The sequence below is a fragment of the Geospiza fortis genome, unplaced genomic scaffold (assembly GCF_000277835.1).
Source record: "Geospiza fortis unplaced genomic scaffold, GeoFor_1.0 scaffold130, whole genome shotgun sequence".
In the NCBI taxonomy this organism is placed as follows: domain Eukaryota; kingdom Metazoa; phylum Chordata; class Aves; order Passeriformes; family Thraupidae; genus Geospiza; species Geospiza fortis.
Genome location: NW_005054300.1, coordinates 2,898,298 through 2,916,405, shown reverse-complemented (window position 1 = coordinate 2,916,405; position 18,108 = coordinate 2,898,298). Strand labels below are relative to the sequence as shown.

Sequence of the window (18,108 nt, the reverse complement as noted above, 5' to 3'; positions counted from 1 at the left end):
AATGGCCCAGCCTGGCCCAGCCCCTCCGGCTTCCAGCACAGGATAAATAAAAGATAAATGAAAGCTCTCTGCTGGCAGAAGAGTCCCACTTGCAAGGCTGGAGGAACCACAGTCGCTTCTAATGTCACTCGGTTTTGTCGCTGCACAAAACAATAAAGAAATGTGCCCTTTTCCTTGAGAAAGAAGCACCAATGGGCTGCATACAGATTTGAAATTATTCTGGAGTTCTGTGATATTACAAGAAAAAAAAACATAAGAAAATGTTTGTCTTTTATACCTGGTATTTTTCCCCTGAACTGATAAAAAAGGACTTGCAGGATTAACAGCAATAAAACTTTTTCTCACTTCACCTGACCAGAGAGATACAATTTTTACTCCAATCTCTGACAAGCTGAGATAATAAAATTTTCTCCATATAAATTTAGTGTTTAAACAGCAATGACAGCACAATGACAGGGACTGTTGTTTTCTTCAACTCTGTATACAAACATGTGTTCTGTAAACACTGACAACATAAAAAGCTGTCCAACTTATTTCAAGATTCAAAAATCAAGTGTGGGCAGCTAAGGAGCTTCTCCCTATCTGGGGGATACATGTCCCTTTCAATCTCCTTCAATTAAGAGCCCTGCCCAGAAAAAAAAAAAAAAAAATCATTCAAAAGTACTGAAATGTCATGAGTGAGGATGATGAAAGTGCTTTTTTTCTTCCTGAAAAGGAAAGAACTCCACAGAGGGCACCCTTTCCACAGTGAGAATTCATTCCCTGACTTCCTTCAAACCTCCCTCCAACTTCTGCAGGGTGAATTGGCAGTGAAGCCTCGTGCAGAGTTCAACAAGACAGGCACTGGAAGTTACAGTGGTGCAGCAGCAGCTTTGCCTTTCTTAGCAGACAGAATTGCTTTTTTTCTCACCATTTTCTTTTCTCCTTTTCTGTCCTGCTCTGGCATATCTACGTAAAATTATGCTCCTGATGAGTATTGTTACCAACATTGTTGGTAATATTATTACCAACATTGTTGGTAAATGTTTCTGTACTGGATGCTTAAAGCAGTATTACAATCTTTTTTTCATCAGAGGCAGTAGGGAAGGAAGCTAAAATGGATAAAGTAGAAATCCAAGTCTGAGGACTGTAAGAATAACTTGAGCTCAGGGAGAACTGGAGGAGATCATGACAGTCTGGTCTAAACCAAAACTGATTCCATGAGAAGGAGAAATGTCCTTCTTGATCAGAAAGATCCTAATTCTGCCTGTTCCAACATATTTGAGGAGGCTTGCTCATGCATGTGAACTGTGCCTGTTGTACATGCCCAATCATCCAAGCTTTCTCTTTGAGAGTCTCCCACAGCCCAGCAGAGCCTTTGGAGAAAGTTTCCTTGAGGTGAACATTAAAGAAATAAAATTTTCTACCAGCAAATGTCACTGTGGTACTTTTGTTCTGTACCTAGCAGCAAAGTTTTATAGTGGCAAGACACAAAGTCAATTTTAATGAAATAAATATATTCATTCTCAGAGAAGTGCTGGAAGGAAAGCATATTTTTATCAGAAGTTTCAGGTATGTGTGTCCCTTACAAGTTCCAGGGATTTAAACACTAATGGACTGACTGTGAATCAATTGCATCAATTATTTTATAAGGCCATGAGGTTGGCTCAGCATTGTACTGCATGCCCTATAAGAGGGTCAAAATCTTCAGGGAATCTCCTTGATTTTAATGATGGTTTGGAGTTTTTGGTTTGGCTCTTATCATTTTTACATTACTAGAGAAATATTAAATGATTGAAATCCAGGAGTTTTGGACACCTAAATGATGAACTACACACAGATCTTCTCCCTAGAAAAGAACTAAATGGAATATGAGGAAAAAAGTAACCATATCGACAGAATCTGTGCCAAAATATGTTCATAATTGTTATTGTTTGGAGAAAGAGAATGGACTTTTTTTTGGACAAAATATAAAAGTCTCCTGTGATTCTGTGATTTTGTACAGAAAAAATATTCTATGTTTATGTAGGAGTCAGAAGGGAAGCACTATCAACTTCCATATAAAATATTGATGGGATGAACCTTTTCAGGATTCACACAGCAGATTCTGGGTTTAATTAGTAACATGACATAGATCTGGGTGGGTGAGGCACAAAGGGAGTTTATCAGCACTGCCAAGCAGCCAACATTTCTCTCATCCAAGATACTAAGGAACTTGCAGCCTTGGAGAAAAAAGGTAAGAAAGAGATTTCAATAATGTGGTTCCCTGCCTTTTTTGTGCAAATTGCTATGAGTCAGCAGTAATACTGGAATGAAACCACCAGCTGAAGATTTTATCACGCCATGCATAACTCACCAATGGACTCGATTTCCTATAGCAAACATCAGAGAAGAAAAGGCTTCAGAAGGAGATTAACTCAAATCATGAAGGCAATATCTGCTGGATACTGTCAAACATGATGGTCCAGATGCAAAAAATGGCCCGGGAATTTACTTCCTAGATACCTGATTCTAGAAGCTGAAGGCATACTTTGCATATGCATATATTTACTTTTACTCATATATACATACGGGTGTTGTGTTAAGAATTTATTTATTTTTCACACAATGCTGTTATATGTCTTCAGACTACTCTCAGCCACCCTTGTTCATTGCTAAGGTTAGATGTGCTAAATTGACCTGTTACCTTACTGGTGCACAGAGCTGTGAACTGGAAAATGCTCAGCACTAATTTTGTGGGAGCTTTAGGAGATTACAGACACCTATTCCACCTTTCCTTCTTTTTCCACGCCTGCACGATAAGGGAGCAGCCCATTTCAAAACCTACACATTTATTAATTTCTGCTCTCTGTGAGCCTGCAGCCTCTTTAAGGCTCCCCATGGTGCTGTATGAGAGCACCCAGTCCTTCTGCCCAGTGCTCACCAGTCAAAGTCTGCCTCTGTGCACACGCAGGGCTCCGAGGTCATGGCCCCAGCATATTTCCCTTGCATGCACTTCTTCTCTGACTTGCGCTTCCTGTAGATCCTTTTTGCTCCCATGATGCAGGCTTCTCCCTGGAAACAAAGCCAGAAACATTTCTTGGACGCCCACCAGGCTATTTGTGTCACCTGGTGTTTCCAAGCCTGTGCAATGGGAGGTGTTACTCGAGGGAAGGGGATGGGGAACCAAACGCCATCTCAGTACACTGCAGTTAATTAAAGCTACTGGAGCTCTAACTGAAACTAAATCAACTTTTCCAACACACACTAAGAAATTATCTGAGATTACTTATAGATCTTACTCAGCTCTGAATTTGTTCCAAAGCCCATAAACATTTGATATTGGCCCATTTCACAGCAACTGAAAACATGGTCTGATTTCTCTGCAATCTGAGGCACACAGTAGGTTTATTTCTTTGGTCTGACCTCTCTGGGAATATTTTCAGTCAGTAGAAACTTGTAATGTGTGTTCATGTAAATACTCCCCATGGCTGAGTTTGGTTTTAGGGGGTTTGACTTGTTATGTAGATGCTGAAACTTCCCATCTTCAGCACCCTGCTTAATATTTCTATCTAGGGAACAAGGCTCAGCCTTGCAATCTCAGTGGAAAGGAATTCAAAAGGCAGGAGTACACAGAAGCCTTCCTAAAAATAGTTCTGCAAGCTCCAAAGCCAATATTCTCAAAGAAATACTGCAAAATCCTTGGACAAGAAAGCAAACAACAAAATACAGTGGAGTCTCACTTATTACCTTTTATGCTGTTAAAATTGTTGTGGAAAATTTTTTCATGGCTTTGATTTGATGATTTGATGGCATGAAACAGAAGGGCCTGAATAGCAACTGGTCTAAAATGCTGTGCTTCCTTGAAATTCAATGCTGTACTGATTTTCAGCATCTAAAGATCTAAGTAATAACTGGTATTTTTAGTGTAGAGTTGTGCCTTGTGTGAGCAGCTAGTCTGAGTCAAGCTACTTTCATTTCATATTCATTAATAAATTCTTGCCCAGCAAGATATCTACAGAAAGACAACCTTTGATGATATAAATGTGCGCTTTGCTCCATACTTCAGTGGAGCCTGTGGTGTTTATATAACCACAGAATTTGGGCCATATTTTATTCTAACCTGATGAAACATAGGCTGTTGTGTCTTGGCAGAGCTGGGAAGGTGCCTTGAGGCAGGTGCAGGCACTGTGCAGAGCAGCTCACCTTGCTGGGCATGAATTCCATGGGTCAGAGAGTGATGCAACAGCTGCATCCAGGATGCACAGGGCAGGGCATGGGGGCCAATGAATTGGGGATTAAAGTGCCCAACTCCCACAGCAGAGAGACACAGAACAGGAATGAAACCAAGTGAGCAAGAAATGAGGCTAGGAGGGTCAGAAATAGGAGAAACAAATACAAAACAACTAGAATGATCTTAAGACACTGTCTCTAAGGACACAGAATGATGAAGGAGAGAAAAGAGGTAAGGATGGGGAAATTGGATGGGATATGTAAGAGTGTAGGAGTTCAGGCTTCAGTGGCAGTTCTTCTGCTGTTGCATTGTTTCAAATCTGCATAAGCCTGAGATAATTGTCTGTGTGCAGGATGACACCCAAAATGCACCTTCAGGGATCAGAGAGTCTCAATCTGAGGCCAACACACCAGCGCAACAGAACAGACCCAGCCAGCAAGGGATGAGCTGACACCAAACTGTTATAAGAAGATATTGGATTGTGCTGAACTTGAACTGTAGGATCATTAGCTACTTCAGGTCACATCCCAGCATCCTCACTTCTCACCTGGCTGTGGAGTTGCCAAGGCCTGTAGTCCTCTTCCTCACATCTCCGATCAAAGATGGACTTGTAGTCTACCTTCACCAGCTGCCACTCTGAGCGGTGGCTGAAGTGTCCAAACACCCTGCAGGATGCAGCAGGAGGAACACACAGTAAAAGGAGGTCTGGTAGTTACAGAGGTACAGTCACCACAATTTCCAACAGACATCAATTGCTTTAAGAGTGAGAGTCCTACTCGTTTTCACTGGACTGACAAAGTGAAACTTAGCATGCTAAATATCTGTAACCCTATCAGAAACTGCAAAATTGCATGGAGCTTTCATTCTGTTCACTAAGACCCTCCCACTTATGACAATATCCAAAATGACTCAACTTGAAGAGTAAAGAGAAGACTTGATGTGGGGCTGGAGACAGATAAAACACTTCAAGAGTTTTATCTGAGTTTTAAGCTTTGGGAATCCCTTCCATGCAAATTAAAATCAGAACCTGAAGGAACATTTTTCATGCATCTTTATTAGCTCAGGTTAGTTTCCAAGCCACATATTCTGCTTATTACAGGTCAGTCAGAAATACTTATTGTTTTTACAATCTGATTTCAGATAAAATATCACAGTTTCTGCCATACTGAGTCCAGATTTATGCATCATGCAGAACTCAGCATACCACATTGAAACTAAACATAATTTTTCATGAGTCAGCCTCGAGGCAACATTTTGTCATTCATTTTTACACAAGAATGTCTTCACTTATCTATGTCTCATTTAAAAAAAAAAAGACTGCAGCACCAAAAACACAGTTATAAAAAAATACCTCACAATTTTTCTTTCAAATATTAATCTGTTAACAGTAACTCTGCTTTATATCACATTCAATTTGAGGAGTCAGGTTTCATGCTGATAAGCTAAGTGATAATGTGTTTGCAGCTTGCAAGGAACCATGTTGCTAATCCCTCAGTCATATCACATATAAACTGATGATTTAGCAACAGAAGACTGCACACTCTTGGCTGCAGATTGTACTTGGTTTGGTCCCCAACCAGAAATGTCACTGTTCCAAAATTCAACGTGTGGTTCACCTGCACAGCGTCATTATGGCATGCTCACTTACGTCATGATGAGGGTTTCCTCTCCAGGCTCCCCTAAAACTCCATCTACAAACAGTGGGAGGGATGTGAAACTGTACTTGCTCCAAGATCTCCCTTCATCAAAACTTAACCTAGAGGAGAAAGCAGAATTAGTGTCTTCTTTCCTTCGTCTCCTATTTTACTCAAAGGGATTCTCTAGTTCACTGCAGCTGCTATGGAGAAATGGAAAACAGCTTCTCTTATTGGATTCTGATTTTTTGGTCCTTTAAATAACTATTTTTTGGCGAAGCATCATAAATCAGAGCATTGATCTGGCATCATACCACTAACCCATGGCCGATATTTAAGTGGTAGAAACTAGAATTTATGTTAAAGATTGATGCTCAAAGGGCAAAATGCAGTCTAAGCATAAGATTTTTTTAAAAATAAACAAGTTATTTTGAACATCTGGTTTTTGAGTCCCCAGTATAAAACATTTTGAGGTTAGTTTTCTGGAGGATGAGTTTCTTCAGACCAGCAGTCCCCTCTGTGGGGAGTGTAAGCGAAAGCTTAGAACCACTCATCATTTCTTAAGACTTGGGTCTGAGTGTTTCAGATCATGATATGACACTAACTGTGGTGGAAGTAAATAATAGAGAACAGCACAAAGCTATACTCTGCCTCCTCACTCAGGAGTGCTAACTGCACTTTTGCATTATCAGTTATAAAACCCTGAATCTACTCAACAAAATTCTTGTGCATAATTGCTGCCTGCCACACAGAAGGCAAGTTCATCAATAATTCTGAAAATTAGGACTATTTTGGTGACTTAATGAGAGACAAAAGCATAAACAATGCACACACACACACACACATATATATGTATTATAAACAAACAAATCCAAAAAGCCAACCTGTGGTAAATCAGGAGTGTTGTGGAATTACACTGATAATAACTCAGATCTGGCCAAGCCAAAATTATGTAAACTGTAATTTCCAGGATTTCTTTGCTTTATCTGACCTCATGTTTGCCAGTATCTTAACTAATACTTTCTAGATTAGAGCTGCAGCAGACTGGATGCATACTAAGTGCCTACTTCCTGGCATCTGGAAAGAGGGACAGCAGCCATTTAGCACAACTGGAGTCATTACCAGAGGTGTCTGATAGGCAGAGATGTGTGTTTCATGGCAACAAGTACTCCACCTTGATCCAGGTACAGAACACTGTGCTCTTCCTCAAAGATCTGAAAAAAAAAAGTGTTTATTTAAACCTATTACCATAAGTATCAAGAAATGTCACAGTTCTTTAAGTAGGATCATGACACAGGACAGTTATATGCTAGGAAAATTATAAAGCAGAGGAAATTATAGATATATTTCCTGGACTCAGTTTTTTTTATTTTTTGGGCATTTTTTCCCACAGTTTTTCCAGGTCCATGGAAAATTCATTCTTCCCTTGCTTGACAGAAAGTTAGAAATATGATTTCTTTGCAAGGATCAACAATTTCCCTCCTTTCGATGACAAATTTTTGTTTAAAGAAGAATTTCATGTGTTTGCACATGTCTGGCCCTATCTCAAATAATTGATTTAGGCAGAAAAATGAGGTTGGTCAAACACTGCAAAATAATTAGATTCTTGAATTATCAAATATTGGAAAATATTTTCTCTCCCTGTGTCTTTTTTATATTAACTTTCTGCAAACATCTGCTCTACAGTCTATACAGCAGCATTTGTTAGTCTGAGAAAGTTACTCTTTCTCTCCATGACTTGATATCCCATTCAGAAAATAGGAATAACAGAATTTCCTGATCTGAAGATAAACACATTAGAGGCTATTTCTTAACAGGTGAGACTCCACTAAATATTAGGAACTAGATATAATTTCACCATCCAGTCTCTTTCCACAGTCTCTTTCCACCTTTGAACAAGGCGAACTGAATTTTGCCTTTTTCTGAATTTTGACTTTTTCTGCAAAATAATCCATTTATATGGACACCAAACTTTGGACAGCTCAGCTTAGGTGAAGTGAGTCTCAGCTGAAGTGAGAAAAAGTAGACCAGTGAAACTGCTGATTTTTGGGTAAGTACAGTCATGGACAAAAAGAAAAATAATTTGGTTGGCACGAGGGATTTACAACAGTAAAAGGTAACACTTTCTCTCCCCTTATTATTCATAATTTATTCTGTTCTCTTTTCTATGGGGTTAAACTGAAGTCAAACTCTGAGTAGAATAATAAAAATCATTTTCTGTCATATGAAATCTAACAGCATATTCAGTCTTTCTCTTTGAACATCTCAGTACCTTTGAGAAGGAAGTCTACTCTTTCATAAAAGGTTTGCAAAAAGCTACCCTGAACCAAATGAAACAAAAAGTAAGTGCCAGATTGAATCTACTTTTATGACATTTGCTGATTTGTATTTAAACCAGTGATTCTGTGTCATTTACCTGCCTCCAAGTGTTCCCAGCATCAGAAGTAACAAACATGCTGATGTCATTGTCTGATAGCTCAGTGCCTATATTACCTGCAAGATGAGCATTGGTTAGTGAAGGAACCCTCTCAGAAACAGCATGATAAGCAAATCAGGGGAGTAAATGTACTTTTTTATTTTGCAGTTGCAGAATTTCTGGGTTTGAGAGGAAAATGAGAGGAAAGGAGGAAAAGGAAAGGCGTTTCAGTTTGAAAACAAATATATAAAAGACCCAATATATACAACTCTATACATCTCCACATGCAAAGGAAATGCCCTGATTTGATCTTAGGCTCACAGGAGTAGAGGGCTAGACATGATCTCCTCTGTCTTGAAGGCCAGTTTCCATAAAAAGCATATGACAAGCTGAAGGCCCGTAAGGATTTTCATTTGAGAGCCTGTTTCCCTTCCCAATACTAGTGGTGTGACACCCCAGAGCCACCCAACACCCTCCACAAACTCCAGAGTTTGTCCAGGTTTGCACATGCCACACAGGGAATGTTTAAATGTTTCATACCTGAAGCTACAATAATACTGGGGGCAGTGTCTCGGCTGGCGATGTTTCCTGAGGTATAGGGGTTGTCTGAGACCTTCAAGTGAAGATGAAGGGAGCAATAGGGCTATGGAGAAAGGGGAAATTAAAGTAAAAAGCAGACACAATAATGTATGCTCCTGTTTCTACAGGCCTAGAAACATACAGTGTCTTTCTGTATTTCCTCCTAATCACTGTGTTCAGTAACCCTTGGATGGGCACAGCTGCTTTGCCATCATTTTCTGACACAACCCATTCCCAGTGGGAAACTGATGCACCAGGCTGAAACCCTTCCCCAAGGACCAGATCTTTGAGGCTGTGCCTGAAAGGAGGGGACCAGGCTTGCACAGACAGATGATGTAAGGACTACCTGAGGCTCCTGGCTCCTACTCTGTGAGAAGCAATCATGCAGATTACTGCAGATATGAAATTACTCTGAGCAGCAGCACTACCCAAACTATCTTTGAAACAAGAAGCAATTTAACCCTACTGGTGTGGTGCTGAATCACCACTAATTAGCCAAGAAAAAGAACTTATTTCATACCATTTTTAAACTCTTTTTGACATATGACTGCTCTGAAATGCACTACAATAAATACAAAGAAGTACCACAACTAGAAGGTGTTAGTTTCAAGTTTAAAGCAAAGCTTCATTGCCCATCTGGATGTGACCTTTAAGTTTTCAATACAAATACATCCATGGAAACCTTACCTTGCTATTGATTTTGTATGCTGGGTACTCAGGTAAGACACAAGTGGTACAGAATAAATCAGCTGAGCTAGAGAGTAAGACAGATGGGCAGACTTTCAAGGCTGCCATTACAATTCCCTCCAAATCTGTAATGTGATATTTTCTGAAAATTTCTGAATGCTATTTCCTTCACTCGGGTTTTATTTCCAGATTTTTTTTCTTTCAAACCTCATGAAGAGCCCTTCATGAAACATGCTGAGGGAGGAGCAGGGGAAAAATACTGGCAAGAAAACCTGAAGCAAACTGACCCAATCAAGGTGGACATCACACGGGAGCAGAACTGGAGCAAAACTCATGCTTCAGCTCGCCCAGCTCTGTCAGAGAAAGAGGGGCTATGCAGAGAGACCTTCAGGCTCAAAGGAGGCAGGTTTTCCTGAATACCCCAGATGCCTAAAGGCTAGATCTGTGACCCCAAGAGCCTGGCAGGCCTCCTCTGTAGGAGACCTAGTCCCATAGGTCACTGGAGGAGGGCCACTTATCCATCCCATCTCAAAGCAGGTGAATATGACTGAAATGACAATTCCCCTGTGGAGAAAGGCAGGGCTCTTCTGGCAAAGGCAAATGAGGGTGCTGAGGAGAGATGGGAGCTCTCACTTATGTGAGACAGGAAAAGGGGACGTGGGTGTGCAGCAGGGAGCACAAGCTGCCAAGTGGAATGTTCTGAGCAGCCTAACTCCAAGTGACAGCCTTGCGAGGGCAGCCGCGGGAGCAGCCCGGGGCGCCGGGAGGGAGTGGAAAACAAATTGAGCTGACATGAATGCAGGAAGTGGAAAAGCACTGCAGGAGCATGAACTCTTTCCTTTTACATTTTGATAGGTTGTGAGAAGGCTAAATAGAAAACATATTTTTAAAACTAACATACTCCAAGCCCACTTCAGCATTTTGAAGACAGAACCTAATGGCAACTCAGCCAATTCCCAACTCAGATGAGACCTGGTTAAGATTCAATCTTTGTGCTACCAGGGGTTTCCTTTCAAATTTATCTCATTTCACAGATATAGCATATAGAAATTGAATATATCTCTCCAATATTAAAAGTCAGGCCATCTGTCTAAGCAGACAAATGGTCTTTTTAGTGGCATGCCTTCTTACTGGTTGGAGTGCAGTAATGCTTAGAGTCTCTAGTGGCAACTGGGTATGGTGTGAAAGCCAACCTTTCCACTCTTAGCCAAACACCTGAAGTTACTGCCCATGGCCACCCCACATCCTGACTGTGTTAGCATTCTCTTCCTCATTCCCCTGTACACCTTCTCCATCTCTGTCCTTATATATTCATCAACAGATATTTTTCCAGCTGTTTTTTGTTCTGCTGGTCCTTCTGTGTTCCTCCTCCAGCTCCCATAGCTTAATCCACATACAGACAACTCACTGGTTTTCAGAATTTTCATCAATTTTCTCTGTCCTTTTTGTTATTACCAACAGGCTACTAAAATCATTATTATCACCCGAATCACAGGTTTGGGTTTCCTTGTCATTGCCTTGTTCCCATCTGTGCTAACTGTTGCACAGCCACCACGGGACAGGAAACCACATCATGGAGCATTTAAACTCTACATAGAAGATAAAGCACAGGTGATAAAGCCCATCGCTCTGCCCACTGCCACAGTTTTTATAATTATGCTGGAGTTCATTACTTGATTCCTAATATTTTCAAGCCAACATTCTTATGATCCCCCCTCAGGAAACTCATCAGTCCTTAGTAAGATTTCTCATAAACATCCACAAACCCACTTTTGGCCGTTCTGCAAAGCCCACTTGAACTGTCTCCAATGGCAGGACACAATACAAACCAGCTATTAGTGGCTGCCCCTCATCAGAAGTGGGAGAAAGTATTATATATAACACAAAGATGATGCTGGTCACCATTCACAAACCTAGGGGTAGTTGCAGTATTTGCTCACCTGCAATAGCAAGGAACAATGAAAAGAGATAAACACTTCCAAGAGGGATATTCAAAACACCTCACTTAGATGCTTAAAATACTCTGTAGCAGATGGCATAAAGGCCCCCCTTTATGAGAAGAGGGTCTTTGTCCTGAAATCCTTGCAATCCCTATGGAAAAGACAAACAAAATGTGGGAGGGAATAAACAGATGTCTGGGGAAGCAAGGCACAGGGAAAATATATGACTTTCCCAAGGTCACATAGGAAATTGGAGATAGACCCAAAAATTGAATCAAGATTCTCCTGAGATTCAGCCCTGTGTTTGAACCACAAGTCCATCCCTGAAAGCTAACTGATTAACTCTCCCAGGCTCATCTCTTGCCAGACACAACTACTCCTCAGTTAACCATTTCACAATGCACGGTAAGTATTGAACTAAACCAGCATCTTTGGAATAAAACACCTTGGCAGCTATTTCATGAAGATTAAGAATTTTCATCTTAGAATACAAGTGGTATACACAAGAAAAACAAAACCCTGGGATTAGATGGAATTTCACTGCTTTCCTCCCTCCTCATTATTTAGAGCTGTCTCACAAAAAATGTGAAGAAATTCTTAGTCTTTTTGTAAAACCACCTGGAGTGTACTGTCAGTAGAGGCATGGTTTTGTCTGGCTCACCCTTGTGTTTTAACCAGATTTCTTCCTAACCTCCTTAGCCAACAACTTAGCTGCTATGTACTTACTTCTGTTTTAATTCTCACTGAGTTTAGGTTTAACAAGCTGATGCACAGAGCACACAGCACTGCACTCGCAGGCTGGGGACTGTGCTGTCACTCTGGGAAATGGCAGACCCCATTTTGCCAATGAGCTGGAACATACGTCATTGCTGAGTCCTGAGCTACTGCTGGAGACAATTATGCTGAAAAGCAGCAGTGGGGAAGCATTAGTATCTGCTGTGCAGCAAGGATGGGAGCTACACTACATGTACAATGGACTATGAAGAATTCACTTATCTGTGCCATAAGGAAAAGCAGGATCGTGTCAGGAACAGTTATGTCTAGAAGGAAAAGGAGCAACTGACATAAGGAGGTAAAACTAGTGATGCAGGGGTGGCTGAAGAGGTGAGCAGAGCTTGTGAAGTATTTTAAATGCTAAGCTATGTCACACTGACAAGGAATGGAATTGCCTCAGAGCAGGGGAAAATTCCTTTTCTCTGCATTTTTCCTCAGCAGAAAACCCTTATGGATCCCTGACTTATTTCCAGGAATGTAAACTTAAGAGTGGTTGTGCTTCAAAAACTTTCCTACCACTCCCAACTTCTGTGGTTTATTCTCTATAATTTCTAGAATTCTTTCATTCCATAATCTGCCTTCATCCTCCCTACCATTAGGCGTGAAACTCAGATGGGATTTTTAAATAGCTTGTCTCTCTTGCAGAATTGCTATTTCACTTTGTGGTTTGGTATATTTTCTGTACTTCTATCAATCCCTTTCTATGGCAGGCAGACTGTCTGTTCCTGTAAAACCTAAGGAGTAAGTTTAGTTCAGATTTCAGCTACAGGCTTTCTTTCAAACTTGCAAGTTGGCCACCTGAGACACTGCATGCTCAGCTGAGGTTTCCTGCCCCTCTGCCATTCCAAAATCTGGTGAAAACCTAACCATGGAGGAGCGCTTAGACAATGAAAGAGGCCTCTTGCCTGTTTTACCCGATGTTAGGGGAAGAGGAAAAATCAACATGGCTAAATATTCTTCTGGCCGTATCACAGGGCAGGGCTGATAAAATACTTTCCTTTCTCCTGGAAGGACAAAGACTGAGATACAAGGTTAAAGTCCATTGAGGATCCGTCCCTCAGCACCCTGAAATCACAGAACAATTCCTACACTCCAGCTCAGGTCACAGAGCACTTAAGCAATGTAAACAACATGACAAACATCTACTGAGCTTGCCCAGGTGGAAGTAATTCTCAGAGCAAGTACATGGTTGCATAGAGAGCAAAATAAAAACAAAGTAATGTTTAAATAGTGGTTTGTGCACAGTGGAGCTCCCAGGATGGAAATGCAATCCCCAGAGAAGCATGAGCTTCTCTAGGTCAGTTCTCACTGTGTCCCTGTAAGTGCCCACACTTTCTGCTCCTCCTCCTGACCCTTTGTCTGGCTTGTTCAAATTTATCACCCCCAAAAGAACCCAGCTTGTTCAGGCATATCCGGTCTAATTTTAAATTAAGTTTATTGTATTTTCTGGTGCCCATGGATATAGTAGCAGATACAGTATGGATGGGAAGGCCTAAAGTCTCTCTCCCCCCGTAAGAACTGTCCATTTCTGTTTCACATACAGATATATGACCCCCTTCTACTATATAATGGGCAACTACAGTGGCAGGTATAGCCTTGTATATAAAATACCCAATTCCTGCACTTATAGGCTCTCTTATAACCAGAGTGGCAAGTCAGATTTTGCACGATCCCTGCACAAAAATACCAGGAAAGCAGTTTTAGAACTCTAACTTCAAATTTATGGGAAAAAAAATAAAGCCTACTTTTATTATTTTACTTGCCTATGTGGTTTTTTTTTTTGTTCTTCTGCCTTGCCAGTCCCCTAGGATATTATAATATATCATATAATAAAAATCTTGAGTTTCTGATTAAATTGCTTATAATTTGAGGTCAAAATGTCAGGGTTTTTTACTGAATATGTTCACTTGAGTTAAAACTAGATTATACAATCTATTTGAAACACAAAGGCTTCTTTACATAGTCCCTTCCAAAGAACTGAATTGCTTTATGCCTGCAAAGTTTTTTGCATGCCATCTTTTTTGGTTTTCACCACATGGAAATATCTAATAAAAAATTCCCTTAGTTACAATTTTTAAAAGTTTGAAAGAAGAAAACAACCCCCCAAAAATTAGTCATGCTCTGAAATAACTCTTCTGTCTTATCCCCAGTCTTTCCTATTTATTTTTTCCAAACTGGACAGAAAATGAAGGACTTGCATTTTGGCTCAATCAAAAAATCAATTTGAGCAGCTTCAAATATTTATTCTTTGCTCTTTCAATAGTGCATGACATTCAGTTAAGAGATTAGTGTAGCATTCAGCTACAAAATATAATGCTGATTCAGATTCTAATGCCTCAAAATGAGAAAATATTTTTTTTTTAGATGCAAAACAACATGCAAGTACAGGACAGGAGCAGTAAGAGCAATCTAAATAGTGTCCCTGATTCTGCCTGGAACCATATTAGAATTAGTATAATATGAAAGCTATTGAGAATCCCAAATACAGGGGTTCTGAGTATTATCCCACTACTGTGAGTAGATTGCATCAGCTGAAAAATATGTCAAGATCAGTTTAGGCTCTCTAACTTCATAGAGGTCTCCAATTCTATTCACATTACTTATATTTCACTCTCCCTCTTGGAAACTGTTTGCATATAATGATGATTAAAGACATAGCTATATGTGGATCTGTATCAGTAAGTACAGAGATGGATACAATTTACACCAACACAAAGCTGTACATATATTTGGATGAATGTGTCGATTCTCACTTATAAGCTCAAAGAGAAAATGATCAATGTTAATAAATATTAATGCCAACAGAGCAGCCTCAAAGCAATCCCAGCTCTCTTTTCCTTTCAGCCTGTTTACGGTGCCTCTGAGTTCTGAGCTACAGCAGCTCTTGCCTCCCATCTAGTGTCCAGAGAACTGACTGCCAGACATAGCATCCAGCTTCCCCTGCTCTTCCAGGGGACACAGCACTTCTGCAGAAGGCAGCTGACCCACAATTTGTTCCAGAAATTAAATTAAATTAACCTAAATTACAATGCAATAACCCCTGTCAGCCCAAGCCTGAAGCACTGCACTCCATGAGACACACTGCATGGAGAGAGGAGCTGCCCTCTGTTGTGTTACGTGGCAGAAAAAGATTGTTCTGGGGTATTACCACTCCCCAAATTCCCCCTTCAGGTACTTACTAGGAGACAGTGAATGGGATTTCCCCTCAGATCCGTGTGCGGAGCCTGCAACAAACTCCAGTCTCTCCCTTTATTGTAGGTGATGAAAGTTTTCACTTGGTTGTCAATCTTCTTGTTAGCCAAGAACATTCCCTTTATCCCTGCTACCTAGGAAAAATTGACATGGCTGAAAAATAGATCAAGTCCATGCAGGTTCTGTGCATGTCTTTTTTTCTCTGTCAAACCCACCAGGGCCCTGATGGCTCTGTCAGTGTGGTCAGTGTCAGGGCCAGAATTGCCAATGTACATCAAAGGCAAGCTGGAGTGCTGGGGAAGAGACAGAGCCATCATAGGTGCAAAGATGACAAATAGGATAGAAATACTGTATTTCAGAATCATCATAGGAACATGGCAAGATGTCAGTAGCATTATCTGTAAAGTGACAGCCTCTCAACTGTGTAGGCATCCTTCCCCCTGAAAGATGAAACATGCACAGGCAATTATTTTTCTCTTGCACAGCAGCATCAGGAAACAGCAGCAATTTTGGCCTTGTGAAGAAAACAGCAACACACACACATAAACTTGCATTTCAGTGTTTCTATTCTCATCCAGCCTTCTTCAGACATTTCATCTAAGGATCTCAATGTGTTTCCAAACAATAATTATCAGCGTTTCAATGGGATAACTTGGGGCATAGAGGTATTTTTGTTACAGTTCTGTATTTTGAGGAAACCAAAGTACTGGTGACTCAATCAAGGCCAGAATGCCAGTGTTACAGAGCTGGCAATGAGGTCTTCAACCTTTTACTTTTTCCTGGTGTTTTATCCATCAGTTTAAATCCACAGACCTGCAGGAGGATTTTGCAAAGACATGACGCTAACAGATTCACATTGGAACCAAGCCTAAAAGTACCTTAGTGAGGAGAAAAAAAGAGTCAACCTCAAACCACAACTCACACTGCAGAATGTTCCCATCTTCTCAGCACACTGAAAATCAATAGCCCAATAGCTGCTGCAGCTTGAGAATGAATTTGTTAGGCTGTCATTCTGCAATCTGAGCGCTGCAATAAAAAGGGAAGTGAAATCAAGAGAAGGAGGAGGTAAATGAGAAACTTTTTGGTTTCCAGCAAGTCTGTTCAGTCATCCACCTCACCTCTGCTTATGATGTAGAATTAGCAGACAGAATCATTCATCGAGAGTTTTTATTCACAGAGATTAAATGACATGGCATGGCAAACAGTTACACAGCAGAGTCAGAGCTTTTTACAGCTCAACCCATTTAATTATGTGGCTGGATTTGGATGCTACAGCTACCAGTGAACAGGATCTTATTGCACTTTAAATCACATGCTGTGAAACTACTTGAGTACAGTGCTTTGGTACAGCACAGTGATGTACTTACTCATTCAAATAGCACCTTCCTGAATTTCATTTGAAGTTCATAAAGACTTTGACATGGCTTGCTATAAAGGGCAATAGTCTTTAAATTAAATAGTTAACCAATTTATTGTTGATATAAGCAGAAAAAAGATAACCTTTTCAATTTCCCGGCTAGATTGTTTGATCCCATCCAAGTATTCAGGATTTCTTTGTTTTAGTAGAAAGGCACCCTGAAAAGACAAGGGTACTCCTGTCTAACAGTGACATTGCATGAATAGACAGGGATGGAAAAATAACATATTTCTGCCTTTACTACCACAGGCTAGAGCCTATAGTTGCAGTTGTACTTTGCTTTGCTGCTGTCCCAAAATTGTTCTATTATATAGTCCCTGTGAAACGCTGGCCATAAATGATTAAAGAGCACTTTATATATCGAGCAATAAAAGTGTTCTGAAATCCTGATATTTTTTTTTTCTTTTTATTATTCTAGTCACGGGCTGGGACGCAAAATCCTTTCCTGAGAAAGCAAAGTTATTCTGTCAGTCTTGGACAGCTTTATCTTATAAAAAAGACTGCACACACATGCTTGTGTACTCCCAGAAGGAAGAGGCAGACCAATTGCACATACACAACCCTGACACACACAGGGAGCTGTTCAGCCCTGCTGCTCACACAGTTATTGCAGAGAAAGACCCAGGCAAGCAAGTGCATGACTACCAGTGGTCAGAGAGGAAAGCACTCCATCAGCTCCCCCACAGGAACTGTAGAATCCTCACCACCCTGAATGCATTGTGTGCAGATACTAACACTGCCCTACAGCTTCAGAAAGATCCATACAAGACACTTGATCACACAACTCTTTAAGACATTTTTCACTGTCCATTACCACCTTCATACACTGAAGATACTACTCAGCCAACGTACCTACTGCTAGGATAAAAGCAGGTTCCAGAGTGACAGGCACATATACCATAGCTATAGACACACCTCCTCACAGTCTGTTATTACCTCAGTCATGGATTGTCCCAGGCAGGACTGTCTTGCTGTGGACCATTCCAACACAGCCTGGGCAGACACAGGAACTAGAAAGGGCACTCAGACACAGCGGTCAGTGATTTAGCTCTTCCCTCTCTTTAGGAGGTGGTCACTTGGACAGCCATTTTGTGAACTCAAGGAGACACCATGAAAGAATTTTTATTTCTTTGTACCCAGTCCAATTCCCTGCTTCACAGCATTGAGCAGATTTATTCTTGACTTATAATCAACTTAAGAATTACACACATAAACATGTTCACTGCAACCAGAAGAACTTACTTCTAGCACCTGACAAACATGCACACCGACACCTG

At 40.7% G+C, this 18,108-nt stretch overlaps 1 protein-coding gene across 1 annotated transcript in view; it reads right to left on the bottom strand.

The window, feature by feature from the left end:
* SORCS1 (sortilin related VPS10 domain containing receptor 1) overlaps positions 1-18,108 on the bottom strand; it is a 218,782-nt gene that overhangs the window by 40,666 nt on the left and 160,008 nt on the right. Inside the window, exons 10-16 of the mRNA XM_031062725.1 lie at positions 15,402-15,548; positions 8,783-8,885; positions 8,243-8,319; positions 6,949-7,040; positions 5,841-5,948; positions 4,740-4,857; positions 2,903-3,033 (exon numbers count right to left, since the gene is read on the bottom strand). Coding sequence (XP_030918585.1) covers positions 2,903-3,033; positions 4,740-4,857; positions 5,841-5,948; positions 6,949-7,040; positions 8,243-8,319; positions 8,783-8,885; positions 15,402-15,548 — 776 coding nt within the window. The remainder of the gene's footprint in view (positions 1-2,902; positions 3,034-4,739; positions 4,858-5,840; positions 5,949-6,948; positions 7,041-8,242; positions 8,320-8,782; positions 8,886-15,401; positions 15,549-18,108) is intronic.